The 20,139-nt window shown below is 45.9% G+C and overlaps 1 protein-coding gene across 1 annotated transcript in view; it reads right to left on the bottom strand.

Annotated features, from left to right (window-relative positions):
• Nucleotides 1–1,502: 1,502 nt before the first annotated feature.
• LOC147122382 (uncharacterized) overlaps nucleotides 1,503–20,139 on the bottom strand; it is a 38,816-nt gene continuing 20,179 nt past the window's right edge. Inside the window, exon 4 of the mRNA XM_085978298.1 lies at nucleotides 1,503–1,588. Coding sequence (XP_085834424.1) covers nucleotides 1,503–1,588 — 86 coding nt within the window. The remainder of the gene's footprint in view (nucleotides 1,589–20,139) is intronic.

The raw sequence follows: 20,139 nt of genomic DNA, 5'->3' as shown, positions 1-20,139 counted from the left end.
TCCTCATGTGCTTTAAGCCTTGAAATGAAACACCGTGGTACACACTGGTCACGGTATCCTGAGCAGCCATTGTGTCCAACACAGAAGGAAGATTGTCCGAGAGCCTGTTTTCAGGGATGAAAGGAAGACTTCCATTTATATACTTAGTCGCCTCTCCCAGGAGGGTACATGGCCTTCGGGTGGGGTGAGGAGTGTATATATTGTGTATATAAATCTGCTGCCCTTATCCTAACTTATCCTGTTCATCCGTCACCCCAGTTCTCGCTGACCTACATTGGCTACCAGTCCACCAACGCCTTGATTTTAAAGTTCTCATCCTGGTATTCAAATCCCTCCACGGCCTCGCCCCCCTCCCTCTCTCTCTAACCTCCTCCAACCCCACAACCCTCTGTGATCTCTATGCTCATCCAATTCTGGCCTCTTGCATATCCCCGATTTGAATCGCTCCACCATTGGCGGCTGTGCTTTCAGCTGCCTAGGCCCTAAGCTCTGGAATTCCCTCCCTAAACCTCTCCGCCTCTCCAGCTCTTTCTCCTCCTTTAAGACTCTCTTTAAAACCTACCTCTTTGACCAAGCTTTTGATCACCTCTACTAATATCTTATGTGGCTTGGTGTCAAATTTTTCTTTGATAACGCTCCTGTGAAGCGCCTTAGGATGTTTTATTATGTTAAAGGCGCTATATAAATGCAAGTTGTTGTTGTTTGCACAGAGCATCACAGTCGTGTGGGATAGGCTGGATAGGCCAGAGCGTTTTTTCCGGTCTGTCATTGTTTATATAGCACTTTACCACATCTCAGTCTTTCACGCACAATAAGTTACTTTGAAATGCACTGACTATTATGTAGGCAAATGCAGCAAGACCCCACAAACAGCAAATTAATGAATGATCGATCTGTTTTCGATGGTGACGACTGAAGGAAGAAAGCTGTTCAGGACATCATGAGGAGCCTTTGTAAACGGGTATACTTAATAGCGGCCTGAACTGGCAGAAAGGGCCTTGTTTTAACATCTCACTTGAATGAGCAGAATCTCTGACCTGTTATCGAGGGAACAAGAGGGAGAGTTTCAGCCTTATGGTGGACACATCTCCTTGCCGGCTGGACAACTGAATTAAGCAGTTGGTGATCAGCAAGCCTGAAACGTGGCACTAGTTTTGGATCTCCAGAACTTCAAGGTAGCTGGTATGTCACAAGTTGAACTATGTAGGTCCTTGCAGCAGGCTGAAGGTAGGTGCCAGTTATGAGACTTGGGGGCAATAGCTGCTGGAAGGACTAACCTTGAGGCTGGGTATGAGAATATGCACTTATGGGTTTGGTGCCCATTAAGACTGGTTTGCTGAGAATCAAGCAGCTCTTACTGAAGCTCAGCAATTGTGCAATCACCATTCAGCCGTCCAGGCCCTAAACTCTGGGATTCCCTGCTGAAACCTCTCCGTGTCCTTACAGGATTGAGCGTGTGCTCTCAATGGGGCAGAAATTGCAGTCTGCGTGACGGCGCATTCTCAGAATACACTGTCGTAATCCATTTCAAAGGCCCCGCAACCTCCGGAGTTCTGCATTCCCATGCGTGGAATCCGGAACTTGCCATCTGTCATGGCACGTGTTGACAGATTATCCGAAACATAGAAACATAGAAGATAGGAGCAGGAGTAGGCCATTCAGCCCTTCGAGCCTGCTCCGCCATTCAATGCGATCATGGCTGATCAACCAAATTCAGTACCCTGTCCCTGCTTTATCCCCATATCCCTTGATCCCTTTAGCCTTAAAAAATATATCTAACTCCTTCTTGAATATATTTAATGAATTGGCCTCTACTGCCTTCTATGGTAGAGAATTCCACAGGTTCACCACTCCCTGAGTGAAGAAATTCCTCTTCATCGCTGTCCTAAATGGCTTACCCCTTATCCTTAGAGTGACCCCTGGTTCTGCACTCCCCTGCCATCGGGAACATCCTTCCTGCATCTAGTCCTGTTAGAATTTTATAAGTTTCAGTGAGATCCCCTCTCATTCCTCTAAACTCCAGCAAGTATAAGCCCAATCGACCCAATCTCTCTTCATAAGTCATTCCTGCCATCCCAGGTATCAGCCTGGTGAATCTTTGCTGCACTCCCTCCATGGTGTGGTAAACCACTGTTATAACCTGTCTGTGTCTGTATGTGTATTCCACTAGGTACAGGTCTGGACATGCCTCGGCTGACTCCTCCCACTATTCCAGGTATATAAGTGACTACCTCCCAGTCCCTTAGTATTCTGGACGGGTCGACCACTCGAGACAAGACCTTCATTCTTTAGTTAATAAAAGCCTGATTGTTACTCGCTCAACCTCAGTCTTTTGAGTAATTGATGGCGCATCACATGGCAAGAACATCCTTCCTCAGATAAGGTCCGAACCGCATGGAGACTCAGTATTGCCGGCGCAGAGTTGGGCTGGTAAAAGCAGCTTTCAGCAGCATAAGGGGATATATAAGCCTTAAATTAAACAGTTAAAAATCCAAAATGACGCACATACTGCAAGTGAGTTTACGCAAATATTGGCCAGGATTAAGATGTTTAAAATTATTTATCAAAAAATCAAATTGTTATTGAGGTTGGCGCAATGAAGGGGCTTATGAACAAAATTGCAAATCGGTACATTTATAATCATTAGAATTCTGTAAATTGTGTAATTATTTGGGGATTTACTCCGGAGGTACGCCTCCGACTGCCAATATTGGACAAACGGAACCCCTGCAGATGGGAGCAGATTTCTCAGTAGCTGGAACTGGAAACTCAAACAAGGTGATAGGCTTCCATGTGCCAGACACCCAACTGACGACGAAAAGCCCAACTCTGCGGCACTTGTGTGTCACCATCTCTGCTTAAACTCTGCAATGGGGCTTGTAACTCCAGCTTCTGACTTAGAGATGAAAGTGTTGCCAATTGAGCCAATCGAACACCTGGAAGGGGACCCCGTCCAATGGAAGTGCAATTTCCTGCCCAGTCATGTTAAAGGGTTGAAGGATTTGGGACTTTTAATATTTGTTTTGAAGAAGACTAAAATAATGGACATGGAAGGAAACCCTCGCTTTCTTGGTAAAGAACACAGCTGTCAGATTGACTAAAGTCAGGATGAATATTATCCGGGATGCAGAGAGAGAGAAACATATGTGTTAGCCAAAAGAAATGGAGCCTTCGTAAGATTCTACCTGAGGTAAGTGATGAGAATAAACCATGCATGCGAACAGTTGCAGAGAAACGGAAGCAAGGGCTGCGAACTGATAAGAGATTCTTTGATAATTAAAACAGCAGATTTTGGGAAAGGAAACCATATAAAATAACTCATTCTACAAGGGTTTTGAGGAGAACCACAGACCACATCACGCGTAGGAAAGGAACCTTCATTTTCTCCCCAGTCCAAAGAATCTGATCAATTCTTTGTCTTGAGTTGTACTCGCTAGAAAGAAGTTACTGCTTTCTTTCTGGTACAAACTGTCGCATAATACGTCAAATTAAATTCTTCAAATTTAGAAGATAACTACAGTGCCTTGCTTGATTTCTTAGCATTTTCTCTTCTGAACGAGAAAAGTAATCTTACAGGACAGAAACATTTGCAGAGCTATGGGGAAAGAGCAGGAGAGTGGGACTAATTGGATGGCTTTTTCAAAGAGCCAGTTCAAGCACGATGGGCCGAATGGCCTCCTTCTGTGCTGTGTGGTTCCATCATTCTATGAATTGCGGGAAGCTGGCCCATGCTTTTGTGATATAAAGAAAAGAAAGAACCTGCATTTATATAGCGCCTTTCACGACCTCAGGATGTCCCAAAGCGCTTTACAGTCAATTAAGTATTTGTGAAGTAGTTTTGAAGTAATGTAAGAAATTGGTTTGTGCACAGCAAGGTCCTACAAATAGCAATGTGAGAATGACCAGACAATCTGTTTTTAGTTGTTGGTTGATGGATAAATCTTGGCCAGGACACCGGGGAGAACTCCCCTGCTCTTCGTCAAATAGTGCCAGGTCCACCTGAGAGAACAGACTGCGGCCTCGGTTTAATATCTCATCTGAAAGACGGCACCTCCAACCATGCAGCACTTGTTCAGTGCTGCATTGGAGCATTAGCCTAGATTTTGTGCTCAAGTCTCTGGAGTAAGAGTTGAATCCACAACCTAATGACTCAGAGGCAAGAGTGTTACCAACTGAGCCAAGGCTGCACCTCCTGTCCAATTCTTTTCCTTGTATGTGCCTCTGTCCTCCACATTCTCTTCCCCGCCCCCACCCCCCCTCTGCTTATTCTTATATGCACACATATAATCATACACATATAGATCCCTGTATATATTTGTGGCTCCAAGTTTCAGCTTGGTTCAGTTGGTAGTACTCTCAGCTCAAAGATAGAAGGTTGCACGTTCAAGTCCAACTCTAGAACTTGAGCACGTAATGTGGGTTGACACTCCAGTGCGGTACTGAAGGAGTGCTGCACCGTCAAAAATGCTGCCTTTCGGATGAGACATTAAACCAAGGCTCCATGGCACTATTTAAAAAGTACAATGGGATCTTTTATTTCCATCTTTTAAAGAAATTCTCCCTCAACCACAAACAGCTTAACTGGCCAATCATCTCATTTGCTGATTGTGAAATCTCGCTCTGTACAAATTGGCTGCTGTGTTTGCCTGCGTATCAACAGTGACTGCTTTTCATTGGCAATGAACTACCTTGAGATGCTCTGAGAAAAAGATACTATCTAAATGCAACTTTGTCCTTCTTTGTTTAAGGATGATAGTTCCTGGTGCAAGGACCTTTTGTTTTTGTATCTGAAAAGTCCTCATATCTTGCCTGCAGTCACTGGCTCAAAGTCAACATAGGTGTGCCCAGACCAAAGCCAAGAATGCATTACCTCAGGAAATGTTTGTGTGACTTGGAAGAATTGGTTTTAATTGGCACATTGCAGCCCCAGACATATTTATTGTTTTTTCTCTCTCTCCAAGTCAGTACTTAAGCAACAAGAAAATAAATAGCAGTCCCTCCTCCGTTAATAAATCATGCTCGGCAGTTTCGTTAAACAAAATTCCATACCGTTGCTGTAATTCTTAAGCAGTTCATTTCTCAATAATTGGACAAGGGTTGAAAAGAAAGACTTGTATCTCCATTACCACCTTATCTTGTGTCTCAGACATGACTCAAAACCCTTCATGTGCAATCAATCACCTTGAAGCGCAGCAGCTCGTCACGGACACAACTGAGGCAGCCATTTTGTGCACAGCAAGATCCCAGAAGACAACAATGATGTGAATGATCTGTTAGTCTGTTTTTGATGTTGCTAATTTGGGAGTGGGGGCATTGCACGTGGAAGGAGAGCAAGAGAAATGTTGACCAAGACACAAAGAGAACTTCCTACACATCTTCAAATAGCCATGTGAGATATTTATCATCACCAGATCCAGGAGACGCAATCTCGGTAAAATGTCTCATTGAGAGTGCTCTCAACAATGCAGCACTCCCTCACTCCACCATAGAACTGCCAACCTACAGTGTAGGCTCAGGTTCTAGGTTTAATGGTTAAAAAGTCCGTGGACTGTACAGACTAGATGAATATAGACGGGGAAAGAAAGTAAAATAAAGACTTGCATTTATATAGTGCCTTTCATGACCTCAGGACATTCCAAAGCACTTCACAACCAACCTTTTGAAATACAGTCACTGTTGCAATGTGGGAAATGAGGCAGCCAATTTGCATACAGCAAGGACCTACAAATGGCAATGTGATAAAGGCCAGATGATCTGTTTTAGTAATATTGGTTGAGGGATAAATATTAGCCAGGACACTGGAGAAAACTGCCCGGCACTTCTTCCAAATAGTGCCACGGGATCTTTTACATCCACCTGAGAGGATAGACGGGGCCTCAGTTTAACATCTCATCCAAAAGATACCATCTCCAACAGTGCAGCACTCCATCAGTGTAATGTCAGCCTGGATTTTGTGCTCAGGTCTCTGAAGTGGCACTTGAACCCACAACCTTCTGACTAAGAGGCGAAAGTGTTACCAACTGAGCCATGGCGGACAACTCTAGAATAGAGTAAGTGCAGAAATATTCATGTTTCAAAACTTATGATAAGAGCCCCTTGATGCTCATTACAAATTCTGGGCTGCCATAGATCACTTCTCGAGCTCAGTGGTCATGATTCTAGTCTAAAAACTCAAGCTCATTGACATTACACGGAAAAGCTGGACCAATATTGGGAGGGCAGTCTAATTGCAAGTCATGGTTGCCACAGGCATTTTCCGCTACTTAAAGGGGAGGTTCATTGAAGCAGCAGCATCTCATTGTCAGGCTTGTTGGGTCTGCAGCTGCCCCACAGCAAAGCAAGCAACAGTCAGAAGACATCCGTGGCAACCATGGCAGACCGGAGACGGAGGGCGAGAGCCCATAGGTTCTCCGATTAAGCTCTTCAGGCATCAATGTTCACGGTGGAGAGGAGGCCCTATACCCGCCAACTGGCAGGAGGCTAATTCCCACTGCTCAATATCTCCTTACATAACAGAGTAACCTGGGGGATGTAACAAGAGCATCCCTTTGTGATCTGGACTGGATATTTGTGTTTTTCACACTTCAAGCTCCCCAAAGGTGGACTGAACAAACACTTCAGTGAAATGAGACCTGACACAAATTAATAGGCTGTTTATTTACGACAAGGTGAACCCACAGAATAGCCGTTACGATCAGAATCAGACTTACTTAATTCAATCAATAGAACTTATCTTCCCCCAATGATACAAAATAAAGAGTACACCATGCTACCCCACATCAGTGGGTCAACTTACCTGTCATTTCCTGACCTTTGAAGCTGAGTTAAAGCCCCCAACTATCTCTTTAAAAACCTAAGTCCCTGCACAGAATTTGGTTTGAAAAATCTGTCTCCCAGCCTATTTCGCAGTCTCTCTCTTTTATGTTATATAATAAAATATATATATTCTATTTTCTCTAGTCACAGCCAAAACGACCAAAGACTTTCCAATGTAATCACAGAAATCACAGAATCACAGAAACCCCACAGTGCAGATAGAGGTCATTTCGGCCCATCGAGCCTGCACCGACACATATCCCACCCGATCCCCGTAACCCCTACACCAACACATATCCCACCCTATCCCCGTAACCCCATGTATTTAATCCCCCTAACACTAAGGGTCAATTTATCATAGCCAATCAACCTAACCCGCACATCTTTGGACTGTGGGAGGAAACTGGAGCAAACCCACGCAAACACGGGGAGAATGTGCAAACTCCACACAGACAGTCACCCGAGGCTGGATTCAGAACCCGGGTCCCTGGCGCTGTGAGGCAACAGTGCTAACCATTATGCCACAGTGCACAGTTTGTAGATACAGACCAACAAATTGATCTATGGGTCTATAATAATGTAATGCGGCAACCAAAGTATACCTTCAATAGCTGCAGCACATGAATTGATTTCTGATAGACATTGCTATGGCTGTGATGGGCCTTCAGGATTCAGTACTGTTACATCAATGCTGGATATTTGTAGATCAACAATACAGTATCAGCAGTAGTTCTCTTACTTTACAAGTGTCAAATCTTCACTTTACCACCTTCCGGACTCAACAATATCTGATCATAACCACCGCTCCCATTTTTACAGACAGTAGCTGTATGTAAACATTCTGCCATTCCCATTTACACCTCCTCTAGACCCATCTTTTCTTCTTTACTTGGCGATTTACCACCCCCTTTGCCTCGCACCATCATTCCATTTGTCATTTAATCTCTCCTGCCTTCCGCCCTATCACAGACCTTCCCTTTTGTTCTTTCCTCCCCTCCCCCCTTCCCCTGCCTCTGCACTTACATAGAAACATAGAAGGAGTAGGCCATTCGGCCCCTCGAGCCTGTTCTGCCATTTAATGAGATCATGGCTGATAATCCAAATTAAGTACCCTGTTCCTGCTTTCTCCCCATATCCCTTGATCCCTTTAGCCTTAAGAAATATATCTAACTCCTTCTTGAATATATTTAATAAGTTGGCCTCAACTGCCTTATGTGGTAGAGAATTCCACAGGTTCACCACTCTCTGGGTGAAGAAATTCCTCCTCATCTCTGTCCTAAATGGCTTACCCCTTATCCTTAGACTGTGACCCCTGGTTCTGGATTCCCCGCCATCAGGAACATCCTTCCTGCATCTAGTCTGTCTAGTCCTGTTAGAATTTTATAAGTTTCAATGAGATCCCCTCTCATTCTTCGAAACTCCAGCGAGCATAAGCCCAATCAACCCAATCTCTCCTCATACGTCATTCCTGCCATCCCAGGTATCAGTCTGGTGAATCTTCGCTGCACTCCCTCCATGGCAAGAACATACTCCCTCAGATAAGGCGACCAAAACTGCACACAATACTCAAGGTGTGGTCTCACCAAGGCCCTGTACAACTGCAGCAAGACATCCTTGTTCCTGTACTCGAACCCTCTCGCTACGAAGACCAACATACCATTTGCCTTCTTAACCGCCTGAATGCTTACCTTCAGCGACTGGTGCACAAGGACACCCAGGCCTCGTTGCACTTCCCCTTTTCCCAATCTTTTGCTGTTCATATAATAATCTGTCTTCTTTTTTTTGCCACCAAAGTGGATAGCCTCGCATTTATCCACATTATACTGCATCTGCCATGCATCTGCCCAATCACCCAACCTGTCCAAATCATCCTGTAGTTTCTCGACATCCTCCTCACAGCACACACACCCACCCAGCTTTGTGTCGTCTGCAAACTTGCAGATATTACATCTAGTTCCCTCGTCTGGATCATTAATATATATTGTGAATAGCTGGGACCCTAGCACCGATCCCTGCGGTACCCACTAGTCACTGCCTGCCACTCGGAAAAAGACCTGTTTATTCCAACTCTTTGCTTCCGGTCTGCCAACCAGTTCTCTATCCAAGTCAATACCTTACCCCCAATCCCATGTGCTTTAACTTTGCACGCCAATCTCTTATGCGGGACCTTATCGAAAGCCTTCTGAAAGTCCAAATACACCACATCCACTGGTTCTCCCATATCTATTCTACCAGTTACATCCTCAAAAAATTCCAGCAAATTTGTCAAGCATGATTTACCTTTTGTAAATCGTGTTGACCTTGTCCGATCCTGTCGCTGCTTTCCAAGTGCTCTGCTATTACATCTTTTATAATGGACTCTAGCATTTTCCCCACTACCGATGTCAGGCTTACCGGTCTATAATTCCCCGTTTTCTCTCTACCACCTTTTTTGAATAGTGGGGTAACATTAGCTACCCTCCAATCCATGGGAACTATTCCAGAGTCTATAAAATTTTGGAAGATGACCAGCAATGCATCTAATATTTCTAGGGCCACTTCCTTAAGTACCCTGCTTAAAAACCTGTTACATCTCTAACTTGTTCCAGTTCTGACGAAAGGCCATCGACCTGAAACGTTAACTCTGTTTCGCTCTCCACAGATGCTGCCTGACCTGCTGAGTACTCCCAGCATTTTCTGTTTTTATTTCAGTTTTCCAGCATCTGCAGTATTTTGTTTTTGTATTTGTGTCAAACCTTCATATCTGTACACTTTTGGAACAATCATATTTCGCTATTTCTGATAATTGTTTGCCTCACAAAAATGATTTGAGAATGAGCTATGTTCAAGTTGTGTATTTTTAAACAAAGCATATTTGCACAGCTAAAAAAAAACAGGCTGCAGGCATTGAATATATGTATTAAAACCAGATGAGCCAGTTTGCGGAATGCTGGCACCCTGGTTCACTAAAACAGGGTGCCACTTATTAATTTTTTGAGAATAGCAGGCAATGTTCTTTTTAAACCCACACCCTGAGGAGGGTGAAGAAGTCACAGCTTTATTAACAGGCCTACCGGTGAATCACTGATTGGCGAAGGATTCAGAGGGACAGCCCTCCCACATGCTAGATACACGGTGCGGTGGAGGGGGGTGGAGAGGAGGACAAAGAAACACATGGACAATCAGTTAGTCAGCAAGGTCTGGAGAGGAACCTTGGCCATAGTGAGGGAAACTCATCCATCTCAGCCCAGACCCAGTCAGGATCAGGTTAAGAGGAGATTTGATAGAGGTGTTCAAAATCATGAATAGTTTTGATAGAGTAAATAAAGAGAAACTCTTTCCAGTGGCAGAAGGGCTGGTAGCCAGAGGACAGGGATTTAAGGGTACCCTTGTGCAACAGTCGCTGAAGGTAAGCATGCAGGTGCAGCAGGCGGTTAAGAAGGCAAATGGTATGTTGGCCTTCATAGCGAGAGGATTTGAGTACAAGAACAAGGATGTCTTGCTGCAGTTGTACAGGGCCTTGGTGAGACCACACCTTGAGTATTATGTGCAGTTTTGGTCACCTTATCTGAGGAAGGATGTTCTTGCCATGGAGGGAGTACAGCGAAGATTCACCAGACTGATACCTGGGATGGCAGGAATGACGTATGAGGAGAGATTGGGTCGATTGGGCTTATACTCGCTGGAGTTTAGAAGAATGAGAGGGGATCTCATTGAAACTTATAAAATTCTAACAGGACTAGACAGACTAGATGCAGGAAGGATGTTCCCGATGGCCGGGGAGTCCAGAACCAGGGGTCACAGTCTAAAGATAAGGGGTAAGCCATTTAGGACAGAGATGAGGAGGAATTTCTTCACCCAGAGAGTGGTGAACCTGTGGAATTCTCTACCACAGAAGGCAGTAGAGGCCAATTCATTAAATATATTCAAGAAGGAGTTGGATATATTTCTTAAGACTAAAGGGATCAAGGGATATGGGGAGAAAGCAGGGACAGGGTACTGAATTTGGATGATCAGCCATGAGCTCATTAAATGGCGGAACAGGCTCGAGGGGCCAAATGGCCTACTCCTGCTCCTATCTTCTATGTTTCTATGTTTCTAAGGTGATTGGCAAAAGAACCAGAGGCAACACGAGGAAACATTTTTTTTTACCCAGCGAGTTATGATGATCTGGAAGGCACTGCCTGAAAGGGCGGAGGAAACAGATTCAATAGTAGCATTCAAAAGAGAATTGGATAAAAACTTGAAGGGGAAAAAATTTACAAGGCTTTGGGGAAACAGCCGGGGGGTGGGACTAATCGGATAGCTCTACCAAAGAGCCAGCACAGGCGCGATGGGTCTCTTTCCAATGTTTCTGTTAAGCTGCGTGTCTGCGCAGTGATCGAGGTCCCATGCAGGCTGCTTGCCGGCTTCATAGTGGAAAAACCGTGCGTATGCGCAGAAATTTGAATGGGCCGCGCAGCCCGTTAAAGGGACCGCGCACCCAAAAAAAATTAGAGGGGACCATTGCCTCTTTCGGTGCTGTATCATTCTATAATTCTATAAGGTAGTTAGTTGAATAAGGGCAGGATATGGTTATATCTGCCACTTCTCTGTTAAATAAAGCAGCTGAACCATTCCTTTCCGGCCTTGTCTCATTATAAGTGTTTCAATCTACCCTTCAAAAGATTGGAGAAGTGTAAATGAGGGCACATGCAAAAGACACAATATCCAGTTCAGATCCCGAGGGGCTCCTATTGTTACCCTATCGTGTACCAGGCAGCAGGGGAAGATCTTTGAATGTAAAACGCTCAAACCACTTGCAGAAGTGACCAGCATTGCTGTACCTGAGAGAATATCGAAAGGAGATCAGACACTTGTAACAGGGACATTCTTTTAACAATCAGTTCACCAATTACGGAACCAGTTTGAGGTAAACTGCTCCAGTCAGAGGACGACAAGGTGGAGTTGTGCAAACAGAGACTGAATTGCTCAATGCTACTGTATATAAATGTCGTTTAAACCTCCGTAAAATTCTTTCCTTTTTTACTCAAACATCATCTTCTGTTGCGCTACAAGATATTTTCCCCAATATTTGCCCCTTCTCTTCTGAAAGCGCTCACACTTGGTGGGGTACAGCTCCAGAAGTCGCCCTCTCCCGCCCCCCTTACCCAAGAGGACATTCATCATGTGTGAGACTAGAGAAAGTCAGCAGGCTATTCAACTACAGAGGGCACCACAGATGATCTTGTCCTCACCCAATTTCCCACACAAGATTATTTCCTCATGGTCTGTCACTTTTTTTATCCCCTCCCTAGCTCAGAGACACTGAGACCAGTTTTAGCGTCCCAATTGCTGCCCCAGCTAAGAGCAGCTAAGGCAACACACATATTTCTCTGTGCAGAGTAGTTTGTATATTCAGCTGTGTGAACCCATTGTCATGCAAGAACATACAAACATACCTCTGCCTTAAAAATACTCAAGGACTCTGCTTCCACTGTCCTCTGAGGAAGAGAGTTCCAAAGACTCACGACCCTCTGTGAGAAAAAATTTCTCCTCATCTCTGTCTTAAATGGGCGACTGCTTATTTTTAAACAGTGACCCCTAGTTCTAGATTCTCCCACAAGAGGAAACATCCTCTCCACATCCACCCTGTCCAGACTCCTCAGGATCTTATATGTTTCAATCAAGTCACCTCTTACTCTTCTAAACTCCAGCGGATACAAGCCTAGCCTGTCCAACCTTTCCTCATAAGACAACCCGCCCATTCCAGGTATTAGTCTAGTAAACCTTCTCTGAACTGCTTCCAATGCATTTACATCCTTCCTTAAATAAGGAGACCAATACTGTACACAGTACTCCAGACGTGGTCTCACCAATGCCCTGTATAACTCAAGCACAACCTCCCTACTTTTGTATTCAATTCCCCTCGCAATAAACGTTAACATTCTATTAGATTTCCTAATTACTTGCTGTACTTGTATAGTAACCTTTTGCGATTCATGCACTAGGACACCCAGATCCCTCTGAATCTCAGAGCTCTGCAATCTCTCACCATTTAGATAATATGCTGCTTTTTTTATTCTTCCTGCCAAAATGGACAACTTCACATTTCCCCACATTATACTCCATTTGCCAGATCTTTGCCCACTCACCTAATCTATCTACACCCCTTTGTAGCCTCCTTATGTCCTCTTCACAATTTACTTCACAAATAGAACATTCCCGGTCCTGATCACTATCCAGCTGGAAAGACACAAGTGGGGGTGTGGGATAAGGATAAGATCTGGCTACTCACAGTCGTTACATTTTTCCTAAGGGAGGACGTGGTGGGGCTGAAATTGAACATGTGTGGGGACGCAAAAAAAGCGACATTGCATCGGGCACCTGTTACTTGCCCCGGCCCATATTGAAGTCAATGGAACTGAATATTGGGCGTGTGGTATATTTGCATCCCCGGCCAAATCCAATTTCACCCCCCAGTATTACTTTAAGTAGGGACCAACTTGTGGTGGGGGGGAGGTGGGGGGTAGGGGGGCCCATGAAAGAGTAATCGTACCACGGACTCTGGATTGAGCAGGTTTGATGGGCTGAACAGCCGACCTCACTCCAAACCTTTGTATAAACAGCCTGCCGACATTCACTATATCGAAATAAACAACATGCATTTATACAACGCCTTTCATGACCTTTTTACAGCTCTTTACAGCCAATTAATTACTTTTGAAGTGTAGTCACACTTGTAATGTAGGAAACGTGGCAGCCAATTTGCAATCAGCAAGCTCCCACAAACAGCAATAAGTTAGATAATCTGTTTTAGTGATGTTGATTGAGGGATAAATATTGGCCAGGATACTGGAGAGAACACCCCTGCTCTACTTCGGAACAGTGCCATGGTTTTTTTTTCAATGTCCACCTGACGGGGACCTCAGTTTAATGTCTCATCCAAAAGACGGCACCTCCGACCGTGCCGCACTCCCTCAGCACTGCACTGGAGTGTCAGCCTAAATTTTGTGCTCAAGCCTCTGGAGCGGGTCTGCGAGCCCACAACCTTCTGACTCAGGAGGTGAGAGTGCTACCCACTGAGCCACAGCCTCTTGGCACACACATGGAGAATGGCCAATGTAAAGCAATGGACGGCTGCTGCAACTCGTGGAGCTTTATCCCAGCAAATGTGAGTCTCTTTAGGTCAGCGGAGGGGCGGGGGGGGGGCGGCCAGTATTTCCCAGGCATGGGGCAGAAACCATTATGCCAGGCTCCGGCTGGCCTGTGCTGCCCTGCCCCAGGATTTTCTGGGGTTTTCCCACCAACCTAAACTGTGCCTGGGCTCGTAGTAGGTGCAAGCCCAGCATAGTTAATTTAATGAGGACGGAGCATGTCTGACTTCTCACCACATTTTCGGGTGGCACCCCAATGCAACAACGCCTGGCATTAAATCCTGCCCCCCTAACCCCTGCCAAGCGGAAGATCAGCAGCGAGCCTGAGGAAACAAAGGCAACTGACGTAAGAAAACTACTAGGCACTTGGTCTAAGCGTTAAACAAAGCTTTAATCAACTTTTCTACAACATGGAGGTTGAGTTGTGTCCTTCACTAGTTCCTGTTAAGAATGTCCTACGCAAGCTGGGCCCGTGCCCGAGTATTTATACTCTCCCTGGACAGCGCCACCCGCAGGCCGCTCAGTTGATTCATGTCAGCAAGTCTTAAATTTTGTTCTTTAACCTCCAGCACTTCCCCAGGGAGATTTGAAAATAGCAACCAGTAGGCCGCAATCTTTGAGGCCTAGCCAAGACGGGGCAAGCCTGTGCGTGGAGCCTGCCCAGGTCATAGAGGAAAGTTTACCCTTATATACATGGCTCGCAGTGCGATCAAGCTGTAAGCTTTAGACTTGAAAGAAATACTTGCATTTATACCACATCTTATCACGTCGAAACATGGCAGACCGCGTCACACTGCGAGTTATTGTTACAATGCAATTCGTTTCAGAAGCATTCAGCTTCAGAGGAATTGGTGGTGAGCGAGGGAGCCAATGCAGGCTAATCCCACCAATCCTCACAGGGTTATCCTCTGTGAGCTCCCCTGACTGCCGGCGTCATGCAGGAATAGTTGAAAGGGGGAAAAAAAATCTGGATGTAAAGTAAATATTCAAAATCGACTGCACAAGTGAGCATTTAACTCGGTGCCTGTTGTTGGGAGATGGAACATAGACGCGGGGTGTGATTGGCTTAGCAGGCTCCCACTGTGCTTTTGTAGACACTGGGACTGTTCAGGATTAACCTTATTTTGTTCAATATTGCTCCCAAAGCAAAGTGTCAGTGGATAGCACAAGAGCAGTGCGTGATCCGCAAGAGCAGCTTCCGAGCACCAGTCTGCATAGAATATCCATCCCGTTTACTGGGTCGTACATGGAGAGCTGAAAGCAGCTAATTACTTCTTGACGCCATGCGTTTCGTATGAGGGTTAACATGGGAGGTTGAGTCTTCGCTGTTATAATCTGGTGGCGGATGAAGAGAGAGAGAGAGAGAGAAAGTACAGCGAGGTTTGCAACTGCGACCAGATCTGCCGTGTACTTCCAGCGTTTGCTGCGTTTGTTTTTAAATACAAAGTTATTTGTTTTGAGAACTGATGTTCAGAAAGGAACACCAAGTAGTGACACACCGCATGGAATGTGCTGCAAGTAACATGTTACAGGGGATTACAACACTGAAATATTGGGGGGCAAAAACCCCAGAAAGTGAGAGAGACACAGAATAAAGTGAGACACACACATACAGAGGGACAAACCATAAGAGGACGAGAGGGATAGAGACAGACAGGGACAGAAAGGCACGCACGTACAGTCACACGACATACACAGCCAAAGAGAAACACACACACAAAGATGAAAGAAAAGGAAGAGAATAAAAGAGAAAGAAAGACTCGGATTTATATAGCCTCTTTCACGACCTCAGGACATCCTAAAGCGCTTTACAGCCAATGAAGTGCTTTTGAAGTGTAGCCACTGTTGTAATGTAGGAAACGTTGTAATGTATGAAGAGAGGCACAGACAGAAACATCGCCGTGAGATGCACAGAGACATACAGACACCTGATACCTACACAGCCTGGGGGATGTGGGTGGGGTTAGTGGAGAATCTTGGGAGCGATTCATTACGGTTAGGCAAAGATGGCCAAAGACTGGGGAGGTGGGGGGGGGGGGGGCTGCTGGAGGGAAAGTTAAAGTATTCATAGGGGTCACTTTCTCTGCCACTGGGAGTCGGATGTTCGATACGGTTGTGGGCCCCACCGCCCACCGAGATCTGATTCTGGCATGTAAGGGTTTGGGACAATGACAGAGCAACTGGTGCGATTTGTGACAGATGCTCTCTTCCAGCTAGGGTCGCCAACCCTCCTGGATTGCCTTGGAGTCTCCAGGAATTAAAGATGAATCTCCTGCTGCCAGCAAAAACCCGGGGGGGAGAAAAATCATCGGGGCATTGAAATAAATTGTGGTTCTCCCCCCACCCCACTCCATTTTCTTTGAACACTTCCATTTATTAGTTAGAAAAATATTGGAGCTGGGAAAAACAAGGCTATTTGACCGGGCGGGGAGGCAGGAGGTCACCTGATGAAACCTCAAGGAATAGATCTGGCTAAAGTTGGCAACCCTCCATTGGATGGCAGCGCCCAGCAATATCGGCACGGGTTGTGGGCAATCCCGTTTCTTTACAGTTCTAACATTTCGGGGGTGATTTTCATTCAGGAGTCGGGTAGGAGGCGGGACTACAACTTTCGGGGTTGTAGTCCTGCCTCCATCGAGATGCGGCCAATCCACGCGATTTTAACTTGATTGACCTTGTTGAGCCTGCCCAGCGGGCTCAGCAGGCCAATTAAGGGCCACCCGGCAACAGGTGACGTCACCGACTGAAATTTCATCTGTCAAGACGTTTTGACAGATGAAATATCAGTGTTTCACAGCTGTTTGAAGCTGTCAAACACTGACAGTCTTACTTCTAACCCGAGTCCTTCTCCACAGACTCAGTTAGAAATCTCGACCCCTCCAAGTCCTTCAACCCGACAGCCCGACTCCTCTAACTTGGCGTGGTTTGGAGCCGTCGGGAATCCCACAGTTCAAGATTAAAAATAGGGATTAGACTAAAAACTGCCTGTTAACTACCTGTTAACAGGCAGTTAATTGGCACTAATCCCTTCCCGCCTCGGGTAGGCGGGTCCCAGTGCGGGGCGGGTACCCGCCTCCTTTGAAATTTACATGGAGGCGGGTTGGGGGGCGGGGCGGTGTCGGGACCCCCGAACTCGGGACTTTAACCCCCCGCACACCTCCAATCCCGCCTCCACGGGTCAATGAAAATCGACCCCACCGTGTCAGTTTGAGTGTGTGATTTTCAGACAGACATTCATTGCCCCCGCACCGCCCCCTCCATCAGTGCCTCGAGACTGAAGATGGAATCTGGTCGCAGAGGCTCAACTGCTGAATGCTGCTGCCCATATCAACAACAGCCTGCTTTCATACAACACTAATAAAGTAGCAAAAACATCCCAAGGCGCTTCACAGGAGCGCAATCAGACACAAACTGGCACCGAGCAAAGAAGGAGATGTTAGGACTCTAGTGTTTTTAACTGAATTAAAGATCTGTGGATCACCAAGAGCCCCTCGGCAAAATAAGCTAAACTATTCCAAGTTTTAGTTTACAGCATTTTTCAAATTGCCCTTTCAGAGCAACCTGGTAATTATTTACTTGCTGTAAACCATATTGGACGCTGCCGTCTTTCAATTTTTGTTGATATTAATTCAAGTGGTAAGTTTACGTCCGAACAGATAGTTTTTCCAATTTCAACTTCACTGGGGATTTGATAAGTCTGCTGCCGCTCTGTCTTCGTTTCTTCAGTTTGAGACGGGACATGCTTCCTTGCCCATGCTTTCTTGAATTTAAGAGTGTTGCTGCTCCCTCTATGGCTCCCTGGTCTGTGATTTGAGATAGGCATCATCGATACCATGTCAAAAAGTGAAAGAGTCTTTGATTTGAGCACCGATACTGTGCAACATTGCTCGTTTTTGTACGGTTCTTCAATCCAGATGCAGATTTTTCAATGCCCGAGGATCTTTTTTTTTAAAAAAAGGGATGGTTTGTGGAGGAGACTTAGAAACATAGAATGACACTGCACAGTGCCGGTGCTGACTCTTTGAAAGGGCGATCCAATTAATCCCACTTCCCCTGCTTTTTCCCCATAGCCCTGCAAATTTTTTTCCTTTTCTAAGTATTTATCCAAATCCCATTTGAAAGTTAAATCAACACTCGCAACAATTGAGCACAAAATCTCGGCTGACACTCCCAGTGCAGTGCTGAGGGAGTGCTGCACGGTCGGAGGTGCCGTCTTTCAGATGAGATGTTAAACCGAGGCCCCGTCTGCCCTCTCAGGTCGACGCAAAAGATCCCACAGCACTATTTCGAAGAGGAGCAGGGGAGTTATCCCTCGTGCCCTGGCCAATAATTATCCCTCAACCAACATAACAAAAACAGATTATCTAGTGATTATCACATTACTGTTTGTGGGAGCTTACTTTACTGTGCGCAAATTGGCTGCCGTGATTCCTACATTACAGCAGTGCTTACACTTCAGAAGCACTTCATTGGCTGTAAGGTGCTTTGGGATGTCCTGAGGTCATGAAAGGCGGTATATAAATGCAAGTGCTTTCCTTCTTTTCAATGCCTTTGCAGCTCCAAGCATTGTCAATTCACGACTCATCTGATCGCACAGGCCAATTAGAAGTGAGTGTGGATCGCCGGATTTACTCAGCAGACCACAACAAAAAAAGCCGCATGCTCGACAACAAATTTGTCGGTCCGGTTGTTCCCTTCTGGTTAAAACCGGCTCGCTGCAGACAACCACCACGGCAACACCCGAGCCCAGGGGTTGCCAACCTTCCAGGATCATCCTGGAACTAAACGATTGATCTCCTGGGCACTGCATAAAAATATTGATGATGCGGGGGAGGGGGGCGGGGGGGAAAGGCCGTTTGACCTGGCGGGGTGTTTGGAGGCAGGAGGTCATGTGCTGAACCCTCCAGGAATACGTCCACCCAGAGTTGGCAACACTACCAAGCCCCACGAAGCAAAAGTGCTGAGCTAGAGTGAGAGACGCAAGGCGCGGGTGTGCCTCCTGCAAGCGCAGTGCTGCAGATCCTCCCTGGGAGCAGGATTGGACAGAAAGCTCACGTCAGAAACAAAAGTACTGTTTAACCTCAGGAGCGACATAAGTTTCGCATTGTGACCACCCACTTCGAACAGTCCGCTTCATACTTTGCTTGGGCTTCAACACTTTGAGTTTTCAGTTGGATTTAAGTGAGACATTGTTCTGAAGTAGGAAGATACTGCACCCTGTTGATGGTCTTAGTCTCTTCAAAAGAACATAATTTCACCTGCTGTCAGGAATGCTTCATAACCAGTGTCTTCCTTTCGCTTTACCTGACTAGACAAGTGGGCTTCACTCGATGGCAATGTACACATCCTTTCTGTACTTGGACTTTATTTTCACAGTGTAATTCTGCAACCAGAACAGCTTTAGAAACATAGAAACATAGACGATAGGAGCAGGAGTAGGCCATTCGGCCCCTGGAGCCTGCTCCGCCATTCAATGCGAGCATGGCTGATCATTCAAATTCAGTACCCTGTCCCTGCTTTCTCCCCATACCCCTTGATCCTTTTAGCCTTAAGAAATATATCCAACTTTTTCTTGAATATATTTAATGTATTGGCCTCTACTGCCTTCTGTGGTAGAGAATTCCACAGGTTCACCACACTCTGGGTGAAGAAATTCCTCCTCATTTCAGTCCTAAATGGCCTACCGTTTATCCTTAGACTGTGACCCCTGGTTCTGGACTCCCTGACCATTGGGAACATCCTTCCTGCATCTAGTCTGTCCAGTCCTGTCAGAATTTTTAAAGTTTCGATGAGATGGGGCAGCACGGTGGCATAGTGGTTAGCACTGTTGCCTCACAGCGCCAGGGACCCGGGTTCGAATCCGGCCTCGGGCGACTGTCTGTGTGGAGTTTGCACATTCTCCCCGTGTTTGCGTGGGTTTCCTCCGGGTGCTCCGGTTTCCTCCCACAGTCCAAAGATGTGCGGGTTAGGTTGATTGGCTATGATAAAATTGACCCATAGTGTTAGGGGGATTAAATACGTGGGGTTACGGGGATAGGGGTGGGATATGTGTTGGTGTAGGGGTTACGGGGATCGGGTGGGATATGTGTCGGTGCAGGCTCGATGGGCCGAAATGGCCTCTATCTGCACTGTGGGGTTTCTGTGATTCTGTGATTCTGTGAGATCCCCTCTCATTCTTCTAAACTCCAGCGAGTACAAGCCCAATCGA

Source organism: Somniosus microcephalus, chromosome 3, assembly GCF_052327205.1.
Source record: "Somniosus microcephalus isolate GS21.2 chromosome 3, FLI_Smic_1.0, whole genome shotgun sequence".
In the NCBI taxonomy this organism is placed as follows: Eukaryota; Metazoa; Chordata; class Chondrichthyes; order Squaliformes; family Somniosidae; genus Somniosus; species Somniosus microcephalus.
Note: the sequence above shows the minus strand (reverse complement) of the source record. Positions and strands in the feature narration are given on the sequence as shown.